Source organism: Sarcophilus harrisii, chromosome 2 (genome assembly GCF_902635505.1).
Source record: "Sarcophilus harrisii chromosome 2, mSarHar1.11, whole genome shotgun sequence".
In the NCBI taxonomy this organism is placed as follows: Eukaryota; Metazoa; Chordata; class Mammalia; order Dasyuromorphia; family Dasyuridae; genus Sarcophilus; species Sarcophilus harrisii.
In genome coordinates, this window is record NC_045427.1 from 116,898,607 (window position 1) to 116,917,500 (window position 18,894).

The window sequence follows — 18,894 nt, forward strand, 5'->3', positions numbered from 1 at the left end:
TTTTAATGTAGATTGGGTTTCACTTGAGAATGTTAGGAGCCACATGTTTGACACCTCTGCTTTAGAGCAGAAAAGTTCTAAATGATGGTGTCTTTTCCCAGTGTTATCTTATGAGACTTATCAACCAGAAGTCAAACCATTATTTATCCTACTGAGGAAGTACATATAAAAGTACCTTAAGCAGGAATCTTGATACAGAATAAAATGAACACAATTTTTCATATCAACTATTTGTTAACAAGCAGTCCAGACCTTCATAAACAAGAAAAATTTTCACTGGAAATTCAAGGAAGGAAGCCAAATGTACACTCGCCTTTATGTGTAACTTTGCTTTTGTTAATAAGCTTAAAGTAGTATGACGATTCGACTCAGGTCCAAGTGGTACGAGCCCCTTCAGCTTCTCAAGGCACAAGCGAAGGTGGGCACGTCTGCAATGCAAAAAGTCACATTTGCACTTCAGAATACAAGATCAGGCAGGAAAAGTCAGCAAGAAAAAATGGTAACAGGACAAGATAGATTTTAAAGGTATCATTGGAAAAGATATTGGCAAAATCAATTTTCTTTTCCCATCAGATGACTGAATAAAACCCAGTAAATACTGGGATCCTTGTCTATAATGTGAAACCCCTTTTATAATATTGATAATTTTTTGATGATAGTGCAGTACTACTATTAGTTCCTATAGGCTATACTAGATCATGCTTGTCTTGTTTGGAATTACGTTTCTAGGACCATTTTATCAGAAATACAAATAAATCCACATAATAAGACACTGTGTGGCTAAGATTCTATTCAATTTGTCTTTGATGTATACTTTTAAACAGACACTGAATAGTCTCCAATTAGGACTAGAAAGAAATGCTTTATTGTAATCAATAAATTAAGCAACAGGTATCAAATTCCTATTATGCACCTAGGTATTAGGTACAAATGATGAAACAATCCCTATATGCAATAAATGTCCTAATGGGGGAAAACAACAAATTATATACAGCATAAATACAAATAGAAAAAAAGTAGTAAAAATACAAGATAATTTAAGAAGGAGGCACTAGCAGTTGGAGAAATTAGGAAGGAAAGTTTTCATATAAAAGATGGTAGCCAAGTGACATCTTAAAGAGAGAGAGGGATTCTATAAGGAAGAGAAGGAAAAAAGTGCATTCCAGGAATATGAGACAGGTATAGGAAAGGCCTGGTGAATGGAGATGGAATACTATGTATGAGGAACAAAGAGAAAGCCAGTTTAGCTCATCTCAGAATGAAAAACAGGAAGTAACATACAATGAGGCTGGAAAGAGAGGCTAGGGCCAGATTGTGCAAAGATTTAAAAGCTAAACTGAGGGGTTTCTGTTTTATTGCAAAGATAATATTAAATTACTGAAAGCAATTGAGTAGAGGAATCATACAGTAAGACCTGTTTATAGGATAGACTGAAGTTGGGAGAGACCTGAAGCTGAGAGACCAATAGAAGGTGTTGCAATGATACAGGTGAGTGGTGATAAGTTTAAGTCCTTATCACCACTCATCTATATCATACCTTATGGTATTAGTAGTTTGGAATAAGAAATGCTTGGATATCAGAGCTATTGTAAAGGTAAATTTGGCAAAATCTGGCAACTAACTAGTGATATAGGATGAGAGATAACGAGGAGGCCAATATGTTACTGAGATTACAAACCTAGGAGAGTAGAAGGATGGTAGTGCCCTCAATAAAAATAGTGGAGTCTTAATGAAGGAAAATATAATGGATTGAGTTTGAGATGTCTCTGGAATAACCAATGAAATTTCTAATGGGTGATTAATTGTTAATGCACTATGGAGGCTTGAAGGATAAATTAGAGATGGATATGCAGTTCTGCATAGAGAGAAAAATTAAATTTCTGGGAGCTGATGTTACCAATAGAGAGCATATATAGTGAAGAGACACAGGACAAAATCTTGGGGAATATTCAATTAAGGGCCATGATGTGGTTGAAGAGCTCACAAAAGAGACTGAGAAAGAGTGATCAGGAAGGTAAGAAGCAAACCAAGAGAGAAGAGTATAACAAAAATCTAGGAGGAAAAGGTGATCAACAATGTCAGATGCAGAGTATAGGTTAAGACGGATTAGGAATTTGGGATCAGGAACAGATTTGACAATTAAGTGACCACTGGAAACTTTGGAAAGAGAAGTTTTTGTTGAGTGATGAAGTTGGAAGTAAGATTGCAAGGAGTTGGGAAATAACTGAGAAGTGGAGTGTAGACAGCTTTTTCAAGTAGTTTGGTTGAGAAGGAGAGGAGATATATTGTTTGAAGGCTTAAGGGATTGGTAGAAGTAAGTTGTTTTTTTTTTTCCTTAAAGAATGAAGGACACTTAGATGTGTTTGAATGCACATAGTAGGAAAAGAACTAGTTGATAGAAATTGAAGATTTGAGAAAGAGGATGATATACTATGTTGGAAAAAGATGGGATCAAATATATATAGACAGGCCTTGGCAAAAAAGGCCACTTTCGGTCACATATCATGGGAAGGAAGAGAGAATAGGAGCTGCTGTCAAGGGATTTTGAGATGAAGAGAATGTAAGGAGAGAAAGCTTATGTGGGAGATGAGGCTCTCTTTGAATGGTCTCATTTTTATCAATAAAGTCAGAAACAAGCTCCTCAGCTTAGTGGAGTGGAAAGTGGGAAGGGAGGCTTAAAGAAAGAAGAGAAGGTTTGGAATAGTTTTTGTGAAAAGAGAGATAGGGAATCAATTAGGAAGAAATAAAAAAGGGTATCGATGCAATGAGAGCCAAGTTCAGGTTGGATAACAAGAATTTGTAATATACCCAATTTGCACAATAGTGAGATTTCATTCAGTTATGTTCAGTAGCTCTTCAGTAGGAGTGGAAGAGAGGTAGATGATGGGAGTAACTTAAGGCTAAGGTTTAGCAAGAGAAAACTGTTATCAGATCAGTGTCATTACACATATTGGAGACAGTCACATACTCTCCAAGCCATAGGACTTAACTGAATAAAACAGAGAGGTAAGGAGAAAAAGTTGGGAGAAGATAGAAAATTATATTTTAAAGTGCTAGGTAAGAATAGTTTACTGAGGACAGTTAGGTGGCACAGTGGATTGAGCACCAGCCCTGAAGTCAGGAGGACCTGAGTTCAAATATGATCTCAGACACTAATACTTCCCAGCTGTGTGACCCTAGGAAGTCACTTAAACCCAATTGCCTCAGGGAAAAAACAAGAATAGTTTACTGACATATGGTGTATGGTTCATAAATATCCATTAGGTTTCTCTGCGATATCTTAGTTTGGACTTTATTATGCCAAAATTTAAGAATCAGTCCAGTCCAGTTTCTCTGGATATAAGAAAAAAAAAAAAACTACTACAATTTGATTTTTCTTTATACTTCTCTATAAAGCCTTCTAAGATTACCCTAACATAAATTAATCCCTTCTTTTCCTGAACTCAACCTTTCTTATTGATAATACCCATTTTGACAAGACAGAAAACATATGACATCTATTGTATCCTTAGTTTCTTAAATCTATACTTCCCCATTAGAGAATAAGCTTTTTGAGGGCAAAGACAGTATCATAAATGTCTTTTTGTCATAATACTAGTAACCATTTTGTGCAAGATTTGTATGTAAATATATTTTGATTGATTTGATAAGATGCAGGACAGTTATAAAAAACTAAGAGATTTAAGTTTCTTTTCTATAGCTCCAGATGACAAAATTGGGACTTATGGCTAGAAGTTATAAGAAGCCATTTTAGTGCAACATAAGGTAGAATTAGGAATATGAGCTTATCCAAAAATGGAAAAGGGCACTTCATGTGACAGTATGGATTCCTTCTTTGGAAGTGCTAAAGCAGAAGCTATAAACCCTCTCATGATTATATAAAGAGAGTATAGAATGGGATAGACTTAATGACCTTCCAACTCTAAAATACTGCTATTCTGATACTACATGCATAATTTTCTGGGTTTCAGAATTTCAGTTTCACTATAGTCTATAAGCAAAGTAATTTAACTATAGGCAAAGTCAAATTCACTTGAAGCTTGGTTTCCCCTTTTGGATTTTTTCCTTTTAACAGTCTTATTCAGTAGTCTTGTGGTAAGAAAAAAAAAGGTATTGTTCAAGGTCTAACAAAAGGAGAACAATCTTTAGAGAAAGACAACTGGTCAGCATGTATGATCCTCAGTTTTCCTCATGACTTGGAGATTTTCACTTACTATGGAAAGTGAACTGTTCTCTTAGTAGAGAATAATATCAAAAAAGTTTTTAAAAGGAGTTAGTTATAAAATGCAGAAGTGTGAGTTCAAAACTAGTTTGGAGTTGGGAATATTGACTGTATAAAAAGGACCATCCCTTCATAAGCCTTCCATTCTCTCTGTAAATCTTCAGATTTGGACTATTTCATTACCTACAAGTGAGGAATCAGATTATCAACTTACTTTGCCTTATTGACACATTAAAAAAAACCCAGAGAAAACAGCTATTAGCAGGTGAAAAACATTTACTCTGTAAGGGGATAATTTGGATAAAATTTAGAAAAATCAATTATTTTATTGAAAACACCATGTGACATTGTAGTTACTTATTCCTTCACACAGATAAGATTTCCTACTCACTTCAAAACTTATCAGTTTCCAAATGAATAACAACAAAAATCAAAGCTGATCAAAACCAAAATCAAAACCATTTTAAACTTAAGGATAGTAGGGTGGCATCTGCATAGACTATATAACTTGTAGCACTATTATATTCATCTTTCCTTGCTGTATTTAGATATCTGAATATTTTAATTATTTTGAGGGTAGTGGGCAGATAAAAGGATAAAATCCAGGAAAACAATCTCTTATTTTTAACCATTTCTAGAACTCTATGAATCATAAATCAAATAAGACATATATTTTATTCTGTAATCAACTATATCATTCAATATAAAGCTTGGTAAAAATATCTTAAGATTGTCAAAGAACAAATCAAGATTAATTCTCTCTTCTTTGTCCATATCTGTTTTTTTCTTTCTAATATGTGCCAAAGGTACAAGTGGTAATTTTTCACAAACTAGCTTTGCATGTATAAAAATGTGAACATAGTCCCTGGGAGAAATGGAAGATTTTTAGCTCCATGATATTTTATAGGCATCTATAGCAAAGCTTCTTTACCTGCTGACTATTTAGAAAGGGCAGTTTAATTATTCTAAACATACCTTTGCCCTATAATAGTCTTCATGGACCAATCTACCTTTGACCTCAACTGTGATTAGCAATTAGAAGGAACAAACATAGCTCATATGATAGCTAACTTTTTTTGAACTAGTCCTTTATTTCAACAGTATGGAGAACTACCAGTATGGAAGTCAACTTATGACTAGTTTAGATCATTGGAACAAGGATCTAGAGCTAAAAAGAGACCTCAGAGGAGCCCATCTAATCTAATTTCTTCATATTACAAATGATGAAACTGAGGTCAAGGGAGGTATAAAAATGACTTTCTCAGAGTCATAAAAGTATTAAGACCAAAAGAAGGATTCAAATCTAGTTCTCCTCTGATTTCAGGGTTACGCTGATTCCTCTAAACTTAAAAGTTTTTTTTTTTTTTTGGCAGAGTGCATGCGTGCAAGAATACATGTGCGCATATATGTGTGTGTGCATGTGTGTATGTGTATGTGTTTTCTATGGGAAGCTTGGAGGCAACACTAGAGGGTGTCAAAATTTTGAGTTGGTTTCCCTATTCAAATTTTCTAGATCTGTATGACAGATATAATACTACTGTATGGGCAGATTATTGAGTAGGGAATTCTTTCAAACTTGTTTCTGTTTGCAGAAGGGTGATTACTGCTAGGGAAATGATAATTAAAGCAATTTAATATTTCTTTTTGTCAGATGGGAACTAAACTGCATTTTACTAGGCAGATGAGAATTGTAGGCTGTTATTCTATAAAGGAGACTGAAATCTTCTGGAATTAAAAGATTTAAGGGAATGTCTGACCCATTTCCAAGGAAACGCAAATCTTGTTTATGCCAAGGGAACATTTTTTTAATCTTAAAAAAATTTTACATGAAGTTAATATGTAAAAGAGGAAAGATTCCTTCACAGTCAATGATATGAAGAAAGAACAATTAGAAGGAAAATTAAACTACTCAACAGCAAAGGCTCAAATATACTAACTGCACTCGTGTTTTAGGGAGCAAGATTTGAAACTCAAATGCAGAAACATGCAAAGGAATGCTCAATTACATATAGTTCTGGTAGATGTTAGAGGCAGAAGAGAAATTATGAAACATAAAGACTATTCATCCACCCCATACATAAATTTGCTCAACAAGTCTTTGGGTTTCCACTTTAATATTTCCAGAAATGAGGTACTCAGTTCTCATGAAACCATCCTATTTCATTTCAGGATACTTCTAAACTTGTGAGCAAGTTCTAATTTATAATAATCCAAAATCTGCTTCCCTTCCACCCATTACTTCTAATTCTTTCCTCTGGAGCCACAAAAGCAAGTATTATCCCTCCTCGCATGGCAGCCATTCAAATATTTGATAAAAGCCATCATGTCCCTAGTAAATTTCTTCTCTAGGAGCACCATCTCCAGTTTCTTCAACTGTTCTCATATCCTGCGTAGTCTCTATTTTTTCAGTTTGAATTATGGCATCACAAATTAAGAGATAGAAGGGACTTGATTGTTCAGTCTTTTTTTACAGATGAGGAAACTGAGGCCCAGAGAGGTTAAATGATTTGCCCAAGATCACACTAAGAAACAAAGCCAGGATTTGAACCTCAGTCCTCTGAGTCTAAATCCAGAGTTTATCCTATTTTACCATTCTACTTTATTCATTCAGATTACCTTATTCTAAGTTTGATCAATTCTTGAATATGCTAATTCCTGAATTACCCTTTGCGATATGTGATATAGATGTGATATAGAATTAGATACAATATTCTAAATGTTATTTAACTAGTACAATAAGTACATTGTGATTCTCATTTCCCTTGATCTGGACACTAGACTTCTAATGATAAAGCCTTAGATTATTTTCTTTATTTTGGTACTTTGAAGACACTGCTGTTTCAGGTTGGGATATCAGTCAACTAAAACCCATATAGGCCTATTGACATCAAGTCAAAAAACAGGATTTTCATTGATACCCTTCATTTTTCAAACCTGATATGGAACAGTATTTACATTTCTATTATATACCTGTGTTACACTTGGCATTTTAGTTATTACATATATATCCCATCTCTCCATTAGACAGTTAACTCAATGAGGACAGAGACCATGACTTACATGTCTTTGTAGTTCCCCTAGCATGTAGCACAATGCTCTGCGCATAGTAAATATTTAATAAAGTGTTGATTAAACTGAATTTAGGTTAACTTTAGCCTTTTAATTTGAAGAATTCAGGATACATTTGTAGGCAAGAAATAAAATACGGTGCTATTCTGGAGAAGAAAATGCAAATAGGATCAAAGATCAATTCAACTTAACAAACATTTGTTATTAAATGCTTATTAAGTAGAATGTCTCTTCCAAGATCCTATTCTAATTTCCCATAATGAAGTGAAAATGATTATGGGTTCTTGAAAGCTAAGTAGATGAAATGTAAGTTTTGATCAGGTTAGAAAATCTTCAAGTATAGACTTAGCAATAGATGGTTTAATTTTTTGTTTGAGGATTAGCCTATCTAAGGTGATAATTTCTTCAGCCACAATAACTCTAAAGGAGTAAAAGGAAGTGAAAGTAAAAGGAAGAATCTATATCATAGGTTTCTTAAGTACTGAAATAAGTGATGGGTACTGGGGCCCATGAAAAAGAAAAATCACTACAGTTCCTGTCATCAAAGTCTAGGAGGGAATATAACATATAAATGACTATAATACAAAGCAAAAAGCAGAAGATGAATAGAAGAGGTCAAATGACAGAAATGGGAAAACTGGATAAGGGGGATTACCTAGCTAGAACTTTTCCCTCTCTTCTCCTCTCAATATTGACTTATTGTGGCAACGAGTGAATCTGTGGGTGATAGATAAGTAGCTTCAGATCTTTATATCTTCCTTTCTGAAATGAACAATTGGGATCCCACTATACTTATAGTGTATTTGTATCTAACAGCTTTATCAGAGGAGAATTTTAGTGGAACAGATTGGTCTAGAAAGGCTGATAAATATCCAAATCCAGTGCTTAATTTTAAAGTATTCATTACAGTGAGAATGCTAGATTATGATACAATTAGTAAAAATTTAAGTTAGCAATTAGACCTCAACTTATAATACCAATGCCTCCTGTGCAGCCATGTACACTAAATCAAATTGGACAATAGACATGGTATTTAAAGAATTTTTTAAAAAGATATTTTCCTAGAAAGAGAAGAGAGGGGGAAAAATGAATTCACATACTATATAATTCCACTATACTTTTCCATGACTCATGCTAGCCAAAAAGAAAATTCTATTATATGAAGCATTCCTCTTAACCAAGCTTCAAACTACAGGTGGACAGGAAAGCAGAACAGACTATCAACTGATAACTTTGAATTTGGCACTCCTTATTTAAATTGTTAGACCCTTTCACTCATACTCTGATTATGTTGTCTCTTCAAGATGAAAAATTTGGAAGCATGGGAATGAGTAACTCAAAGGGGTTAGATCAGAGTTAGGCCATAAATCCCATTAACTTAGGGTACTACATTTAGCTACTGAATTTAGACAATATATAGAGCTATATTTTTCATCTCTGTCATTCCCCAAAATATTTCTTGGCTTGCCCAAATTACTGATTGTGAGTACACTTTCTTAGGATTGCCAAATTAGGCCTTATTTTATTTTTGAGGTGCACAGTTCGTAAAAAAAAAAAAAAAAAAAAATCATTTATACTTTCTATAGTTTAAGAATGAAAAGTGAGTAACCTGGTGGATATAAGTGGGCTGCAGTATCATTTCAGTAGTGACCTATGCCCAAGAAATGTGGCATAAGGGCCATCCTAGAGGAAATATATTATTTGAAAAGGAGATAAACTGGTAATGTGATAAGAGCAAGAGATAATAGATATACAGTCCAAGAGTCATGCTAGAAGCACAAAAGATAAAAAAGAGCTCAAGCATATTGGTTCTATCTCCTGCAGAGAATCTACTGTGGAACACAGACAAAAAACATATACAAAGAGGCATGGATGGGTTGCATTATATATGGATGGAGGGAACCCACATGGCCAAAATCCCAGATTTACTGAGGTAGCATTTAAATCAAATATTCCCTTTTATTAGAGTTTTTCAGTTATGGATGAGGCATGGAAAGTAGGATTAAGGCATAGCATAAAGGGTTGGTATATAACAGATAATATAAATAGTGATATAGGAAAGATGATTGAGGGCTTGAAATACACTTATCCTTTTGCCACCTCCAAGTCATTACAGATTACCTACAATGATTGTTTCATTCCTCTCACCAAAACAAATCCCTTCCCTGGCTCCCATTTAAAAACTTTTAAGACATCATCTCCATAAAAATTCTGCCTTGTTTCAGTCAAATAATATTACCAACTTCTTCAAACCTTTATTTTTTCAATGTATATACACCTGTCCATTAGGTAGTTTTATGTACATGTGTCTATATGTAGATACAGATGTATCTATAATGTCTATATGTATACATATCTATTTATGTATACATACACACAAATACACACACACAAATATTTATATATTCCCATCTACCTCATCTTTTTTCCATTGGACTAAGTTTTTCAATGATAAAAACCCAGGTTTTATGTTTTCTTTTTAACTTCTCTATCATCTAATAACAGTGTTCTGCAAATCACAGGCAGTAAAATAATATGGTTGACCAATGAAATATGATCTATTATTTTTGAGAAATTTTCATCCTTTAATTAAGAGTACTCCTGAAAATTATTCTTTTAAATTAAGAACCCCAAACCCAATAAGAGTAACGCTAGGTCCAATATTGGAATAATGACTACCAGAGATGGGGAAAATGTTACCTTATTTATATGGGGAACATCTTACTAACTCAATTTGAGTTTCTCAAGTTAACAAAATTTTCCTGATGTTATATTTTGGCTCATTACAATGTGAACACTCATGGCTAATTATACAACTTTATAAGTATGGTATGATGTTTGGGGACTGGACAGGAAGAGACTAAAAATAATCAATTGGGTATAAATGTGTGTGGCCTTTGTGAATATTTTCCTTGTTCTGTTCTCCTAGGTTAAATAAGGGAAAAGTAGGGGTAGTTGCATATACTGAAAATGAAAGTTATCATATTAATAGTTCTGCAATTTCTCACAGAAATATAAATGCCATATAAAGATACTGGTGATCTCCAAAGTCCACATTATGATCAATAAGGAAAGGATCCAGTTTTAGTTTTGATAAATGTAAGTGTATTTAAATGAGAGGGAGTCAGACATATAAGACACACTGGGGAGAAAGGGAAGACAGAAGGAAAGAAAAAAGGCTCTAAATATTCTTCAAAAGAATGTGGATTATCACCTTGCTTCTCTTGAAGGTTTCTAAAGCTTCTTTCTAACTTAGAATTAACTTCTTGAGTGAGAATTTACCCAGAGGAAAGTTGACATACTATATATCTTGGAGGTATGCCCTAATTAATCACAACTAAAACGATAGGTCCTTTATAGTTGCTATTTGATGATTCTCTCTTTACCCTAGTGCTAGTATTCTACTTTAGTTCAGAAAAACGTTCTAATGATTTCTAAGTCAATCTATGACTTTTGATTAGGTATATAAGAACTGAAGGTGCTATTTATTACACAATGATCTTAACCACAATTCCATATTCAGTTTCTCCTCCAAGTCCTGCTAAAACATGGAATATCAAAAACATTATATTTTTGGAACTTAGGGACTGAAAAATATATACCTGATTTTTCCTTTCCCTTTTAAACATAGATCAGACCTGGATTATCACATCCTTATAATTACAGCAATAACCAGGTTAGTTACAGCAATGTTGCAATAAGGTACCCATGCAGTTTCCATTTACTGTATTTTAGAGCAATATCTGATAGAGGTCAAGGTGTGGAAAAGTATAAACATGGTACAGTGTCATACATAAGGCCAGTGAAGGATGAGGTAGAGGGGAGAAGACCTCCATTCTTCTGGATACAAAATCTGCAGTTGTTTACCAGACCAAAAATCAAGGAAGCCACTATCAGAATTTACAATTAATTAGCATAGATTTTAAATAGATCTGACCAAGGATTTGTATCTTGCACCAAAGGCTAATCAACATTGAGAGCAAAAATGTTTGAAGATAATGAAAATGGCTGTTTCGAATACAGTTTACTCAAGTTCTTTCCCTAAATTATGCAATAAAACATTAAACAATAGGGCCAAAAGGCTCTGGCATAGATGATCTAGTCTAGTTGTCTAATTCCAGGTAGATTTACATATATAAACCATGTAAGAAAGCTATTTCTAGGATCTTCTTTTAGTATTCTTAGACCCATTTGAAATGAAAGATTCAAATTTGAATGCTCACCAATTGGAGTTTCAATTTTAAAAATAACTTTTTAAAAAGAGTTTTCTTGCATTTCCTTACCTGTTAAAGGATCATAGGATTTAAAGCTGAATCTTATACATTATCTAGTCTAGTTCTTTTATGTTACAGATGAGGAAACTGAGCCCATATAACAAAAGTGGCTTGCTCAGAAACAGGGTAGGTAGTGTGAGCTTACAGGTCTTTAATTGCAGTTCTTGATTCTACACCCAACACCTTTTCAAAGGAAATCAATATGATTTAAAATGGAGATGTTCAGTACAACATTTCCAATGGTAGATATTCTGATCAAGTAAAACACCAATTGATTATAGAATTTCCATGATGCTTTATAGATTTCAGTTTTTTAGAAATTCAAGTACAACTGTGCCCTACAGTATGAAAAAGAAATAAATGCCATCTGCTACACGCCGTTTACCCAAATTACTATGTTCCTTAATAAGACAAAGACATTTCATTCTTTTAGTGACTCCTGAAAATATAAATGGCTAAATTCCATAGAATTTATGAAGCCTAGATGATATTAATAGGGTTCGACTACCAGGCTCAGGGAGGTACCATTAATAGGTTTTCACGTAATTTTTTTAGGATGGTCAAATTCCAATTATCCACCCTAATAGAGAAGAGAGAAAGAATAGCATAAAAAAATTAAATCTAAACATCTGAATCAAAGGCTCTAACCTTTTTTCTTAGGCCAAGCTGTCAAGATTTTTCTTAGCCAAATTAGTTCTGTTGATTTGCTACTTTCATTCATTCCTTTATTTATTTATTTATTTTCTATTACTCACATTCTAGGGTTAAGATAAGAACAAGATTATCCTTTAGGCAACAATCATGAGGCAGAGTAAATAGCATTATGGTGAAATAAAAAGAATCCTGAATTTATATTCAAAAGTCTTGGGTTCTAATTCCTACCCTCTTATTTACTACCTATATGCTACAGGGCAAATTGTTTGATCTCTATGAGCTTTAGTTTGCTCATCTGTAAAATGAAGGGGTTGAACAAGATGATCCCTTAGTTCTAAATCTTATGCGTAGGCTTATTTTGCTTGCCAAAAGGTAGATTCTGGCATCATATAAAATAAATATACAACAGAAATGGAATGGGCTGCTTTGGGAGGTAATGAATTCCTCTATTGCTGGATTATCTTCAATGGAGTTTTGACCATTGTCATTTGGAAGCACTTAGAACTACCTAGCACAATTATGGTTTCAGTTCTAGTTTCTTAGATAATAACTAGTTGTTGTGCGGCATCTACAGCATACTACAGAGCAAAAAAGATTGGCAGTGAGTTAAGAATTTTCTATTTGAAATTGTGAAAATGCATAAAAACTCCAAAAGAAATCAAATTTCAGCATGAAGTAATAGTTACAATCCACAACAGAGCTAAGAGAATAAGGGAGGAAAATACAAAGATGAACAAACATGCCAAGAATGAGAAGACACAGATAATGTTTTTCTTCTTGTCTTAGAAATCAGGACACACTTGAGTTTCTGGTTAACTATATCCCTAAAGATAAAAGTCTCAAGGCGGTTCCAAAACAGATTAAAGATAGACTTTTATCACTGCTGAACTATTGTGACAGAAGTAACAATATAATAGAAAGAGCACAATAATTGGAATCCATGTTTTGCTATTTATTTATTACCTGTGTGACTTTGGGCAAAACATTTAACTACACTGAATTCCAGTTTCCTAATCTGTAAAAGGAAGGTGTTTGAATCAATTTCTAAAAGTTCTTTCCATTTTGAAATCTATGACACTAAGTCCTATTTGTAAAACTGAATGACCGAAGATAGAAAGAGAGTCAATACAATACAAAGAATTATAGCTCTTTGGAAATCTGAGTTTCAGAAGAACTAGGTTCTAATCCTCTATCACTCCTTATTAACTATACCACTGTGGGAATGTCACTCCAAGTTTTCTCATCTTTAAAGTTAAAATAATTAAAGATCTTCTTCTCTCACACGATTGAGTATCAAATGAGATAAAGCATGTGAAAGCATTCTGTAAACTATAAAAAGCCATAACATTAGGCTAATATATTTGAGAAATTTATGCTGCAATGTGTCTCAAACATCCTCATCTCTCAAGACATGTGATCTCTATTAAAACTTATAAATTCCATCTTAGCTTGAAAGGCTAGAAAGAACCTTTCTATTCCCAAATCTTCCCTCTAGTGAGTCAAAGATTCTGATGCATATACAAAGTACTCTATAAACATTTATTATTAATCCCATAATACATGCAAGGCACTGGAGATACAAAGGCAAAAAATCCCCCAAACTATTGGACTGTAGAGTAGGCACACAGATACTAAACAAAGGGAATGGATTTTGAGCTTAAGATTCAGAGCATAAGTCATCCAATCAAACTCTTTTATTTTGCAGATGAAGAAACTGAGACCCAGAAATGTTTAATGACTTGCCCAACATCATCTAGATTTAAGTAGCAGAACCAGTATCTGAAATATGGTTTCCAAATCCCAGGCTCTTTTCATAAAAGAAGCTCCTTTTCTTATGGTCATTTGAAATTGGATACATGTTCGTATATCTGATGTATTAGCACAGTCCATTCTATGGGCAGAGTATGTAGCTTATACATACACATATATACATATACACACACATATAGCCTCTCAAATCTTTTGTTAGAAGTAGAGGGAGTAGAGAAGCATAGTTAATTGTCAAACAATTAAAGTTTTCACCAAGACCCAATGTGTTTTTTAATCACATAAAATACCCACAACTTACCTATTCTTTTCCATTTCATTGTGTGTTGATCTGAAAAGAAGGAAGAAAAAAGACAATAAGATTATTCTTGCCTAGAATAACCACAGAAATATTACCATGTTTACCATTACAACTAGTATACCTACTCTACCAACTTTAGCCCAAGCTAAAATGGATGTTGAAAGACAACCAGTCCTTGTTTCAATTTCACTGTAGGCATCACCAGTTAAACTATTTGATGGACTAGAAAAATGTCTGTATGTAATATTAATATGGTATAAGAAACGAGAAAGGTAATGGTTTCAGAAAAACCTTAGAAAACTTAAATGAATAGATGCATTGTAAAAGCAAATATTGTGAAAGACTTGAGATGAAAGTATCAATGTAATAGTTAACCATTTTTCTGAAGGACCAATAATGAAGAATGCTACCCACTTCTTGACAGAGGCGATGGATGATATATACAGAATGAGACACACATATTTTTAGACATAGTAAACATGAAAATTTGTTTTGCTTTACTTTTCTCTTTTTTTTCATTGGGGGTAGGGTGGGAGGGAAAGAAGTGAAAAACAATTAGTTTAACAAATGTATCAAAATATTATCCTAAAGAAAAGTAATGGAGTAATGAAGTACCTATTTTCCTTTTGGTAAAGTAAGCAATTAAAAGAAAAGGACAAAGTGTACTTGAGTGCTCTAATCATATCACTCTTATACACAAATCAATGACTCCTTACTGTCCACAGAAGAAAGTTCAAAGTCCTTTGGTTATTATTCAAGGACCTTCACCATTTGGAACCACCCCACTTTTCTATAGAGTTTTTTCCAAGTGATTCTCCTCCATATTCTATTTCCTAGCTAAACTAGACCACTCTCTGTCTCCTGAAGTATTCTTAAGATTTTCCAGCATCTTTTTCTTTGCTCATGATTTTCCTGAAGCCTAGAATATTATCTCTACACTTGCTGACTCCCTAAACATTTATTTAAGGCCAAATTCAAAAGCCAGTTCTTCCTAAAAGCTTTTCTTGATCGTGCATCAATAATGACTTCCCCCCCTCAGATTTCAAATAACATTTTCCTTGGGATCACTAATATCCTTATGCAATATCGCATATCAAATTTATCTGTATATGCATCTTATTTCCCTACCAGACTCTAAGTCCAATAAAGGTAGATTGCATGTCTTACTTAAGTTTTATTAAAATGTGCATTAAATTCACAGAGAAAAATAACCCTATACCATATGTGAATTTAGGATGACATAATACTATCCATCTATTTTTCTTAGGTTGAGTATACTATACCAGGCATTAAATCAGATGCCATTTTGTTGGTTTGGATTGCACATCAATCTCAAGTTGTTTTACATCAAAAACAAGTAGTTTAACTTTGATTAAAGGATATATTTTAGAATGAATATAATAAACTTCATAGTAATCTTATTATTGACTACATTAACAACACCCATATTCTTCTCAGTTACTGCTAAAGAACAGCTATACAATGCCTTTTAGTAAGAAGCTGAAGAAATGCAATGTAAGAAAGATTATGAGCTTGCCCAACCAGTGGTGAAGGTTAGTGTTAAACCATATTTATAGCTTTGCACAAGTGTGACTGCACAAGTGTGAATCCATGAGCAGTAGTTGTAAAAGGGCTTTCAGAACTTTGAATGAAAGTTAGAGTGGATATATAGACCTCATATTTGTACTTTTCTAATTGATCTTTAGTAAATAATTTAAAAAAGGCATATCCTAAGTATTATATAGAAAATGTTTCTATAAAAGGTATTAGAAGTCAACAGTCGCCTGAATAACCTTTCCTTTAGTCTGGGATAGTAAGGAACTACAGCAGTCTTTTGGCTTAAGGTCATCTGTTTTCAGATTAGGAAAGTGAAGTCAGAAAAGTGAAGTCACTTGCTCAAGATCACAGAGGTGGCAAGCAGGGAAGATGGGCTGGAGTCTAGGTCCTTATTCAGCACTTCCCCACTATACACTATACACTGTAGTTTCAGTGAACTTTAAAGACACCAAATATAGGAATTGAATCTGACTCTGATATGGACTATTATAAGACAGCATCATGACAACAACATCAAGACAAGGAAGCAATAGAGTGAATCTCAGGCTACAATCTTAGAGGTAAGCACTTACATGAGCAAATTACATGGGGTTAATCAGAGTAGACTAGAAAAGTTCATTCATATTAGTTATTGGCTTATTCTGTTTCTAATATGTTTTGGAGGTGACCTATGAAATAGGAAATTTCAAACTTTAAAACTCTTTCCCAAAGGTCTCTGAGATATGAAACTTTAATGAAAAAGAAAAGAAAAGGGAAATCAACATTTAATGTCTTAGGATGATTTGTTTGCCATTAAAAAGACTTGCAGATATCAAAACTCATTATTCTGAAGGTTACAATTCATTCAATTTGTCATTCAGTTTGTTACTTATTCCATTGTTAAATAATGATCCAGAAATTGTTTCCTAGACCAGCTAGCTGGATGGGCATAATTTACAAAAAGGTGAACATGTCCTGTGATGAAGACCTTTTTTTTTTTTTTTTTTTTTTTAAATAAAGCTAAATGGCATTTTAATTTTTAAAAAGATAAAATTTTACATTTTATTATATTATGTTTTGACTGTACATATGATTCTGGCATGGCTATAACTGGGTAAGGTCCTCCTCTCTTGGTCAGAAGAACTATATTTAATAGAGGATGGACAGGAAGAAAGGATAGAATCAAGAGAGTGCGCAAAGGTAAAGAGTGGCTGGGTGTGTACTTGCTTTTCTGGTCATAGTAAGAAGTAAATCCTAATTAAAAAGCAACTGTACAGAATATATGCATGCTAAATGTAAATTTATTATTTATTTTAAGTCAAAATTTTTAATTACAGTTTGGATATCAAAGTTACATTTTTTTGCTAGAGAGTATATCTCCTTTCAGGCTCTGAACAGCATTGAAAGACCACAAAAGTCTCAACAGTTTACTCAATGTTGATAATACTAGAAGTTTTAAATTCTCAAAAGGGGCACTATTACTAATCTCTAGCATATTTCATTCAGTCATTTAACAACACTTATTAAAAGTTTATGTAAATATACTGTGATTAAAGGAGACATGAAGATAAAGACATTGTCCTTATTCTCAAAGCTATAATTTAGAAGAGAAAAAACAAGTACACAAAGAAACAAAAATAATTTTGAACATAAATGTGTTAAAAAAAAACTTATAAGCTAAACTGTGGTCATTTATCTTAACTGAAATGTTCTTTATTTAATGAATTAAAATGTCTAAAACAAAATCCAAGGCGAATATTTCTGATTTTCTCCTAAACTTGTTATTTAAACAAGTTACTAATATCTTATGTCAGCTGAAGAACATATGCCTTTTTCTATATTCAATTTGATTACTGCAAAATCCTGATAAATGTCAAATTTCTCCATTAAAAAAAAGATAATACTAAAAAAAAAATAGCAAAGAATTATAGTCCTATTACTCGAGTTTTAACCACATGAGACCCTTGGGAATACTCCTCAGTTACAGAAAAGCTTCCCTTTTCTAAATGTAGTCAGTTGTTTTTATTGCCATCTTGAAATAAAGCTAGTTATTAGTCTTTCAACTACTCATCAACCAATTTTCTAAAATCGGCCTCAGTTTAGCAAAGCATGTTCCAAAAATGCTCTGGTCTGCAAATTGAAATAAGGAACTGATTAAAAAACATTAATAGGGAAAAGCAACTACCACAAGCACAATCTACCTTCTTTCACTCCAAAAATCTAAAGGCAGATACTGTCTTTTCTAAATACCACCATCCAATAATTCTTAGTATTCTATTTGAATAGCTTTCAATGATACGGTCTTTACAATCATCTTTACTGACTTTGGGCAAGGCACTTCCTTCTCTGAGCCTCAGTTTCCTCATCTAGAAAATGAAAGATTGTTCCAAGTGATCCCTAAAATCTTTTCAGTTTTAAATCCCACCATTCTTTTATTTAAACATTACAGATAGAATTAAACTTCAATTTAACAAGTTCTTATTAAATGCTTACTATCTTCGTGGTGCGAGGGTATGCTAGACCCAAGAAGGTCTGACATGTAGTTAAAACTTATTATTATTCTTGATAATTGAATGGCTACCTTTTTATTACAGGTACCAGAAAACAAGGGACCCATAAATAACAAAGATAAAAACCACTGAATATGGAACAGAAGTAGCCTTTCCATGGCTATGTAATATAGTAGCAACTTCATCCTAACACCTCCTAACAAAAGCAATATTATAACCCTAACAAGGACTTATGTGCAATACTTATTCAAATTAAGGGGTCAAACTACATTCCCTAGTGAAAAGTCTCACTGGTTAGGTAGGGCAATTACAGAACCAGGTGACTAAGAAAATGACCACATTTTAAATAAGACAACCTGTTCGTGCAATTGCTTGGTGTTATCTTCAGATTTAATTATATTCTCTTAAAAATCCTTGAATATGTCTAAGCTTTCAGAGAGTATGCATTTAAGTAAAAATCATGTAAACTGCATGTTTCCATATTTTCTGTGGAAAAAAGAATAAGTCTAATTGATATAAGTAATAATTAAAAATGATAACGGTTGCAAAAAAAAACAAAAC

At 33.3% G+C, this 18,894-nt stretch overlaps 1 protein-coding gene across 2 annotated transcripts in view; it reads right to left on the reverse strand.

Annotated features, from left to right (window-relative positions):
• The window catches only part of MXD1 (MAX dimerization protein 1), a 28,679-nt gene that overhangs the window by 6,314 nt on the left and 3,471 nt on the right, over positions 1-18,894 (reverse strand). For both annotated transcript variants that reach the window (XM_031950659.1, XM_031950660.1), the window contains exons 3-4: positions 14,288-14,317; positions 314-428 (exon numbers count right to left, since the gene is read on the reverse strand). In XM_031950659.1, coding sequence (XP_031806519.1) covers positions 314-428; positions 14,288-14,317 — 145 coding nt within the window. The remainder of the gene's footprint in view (positions 1-313; positions 429-14,287; positions 14,318-18,894) is intronic.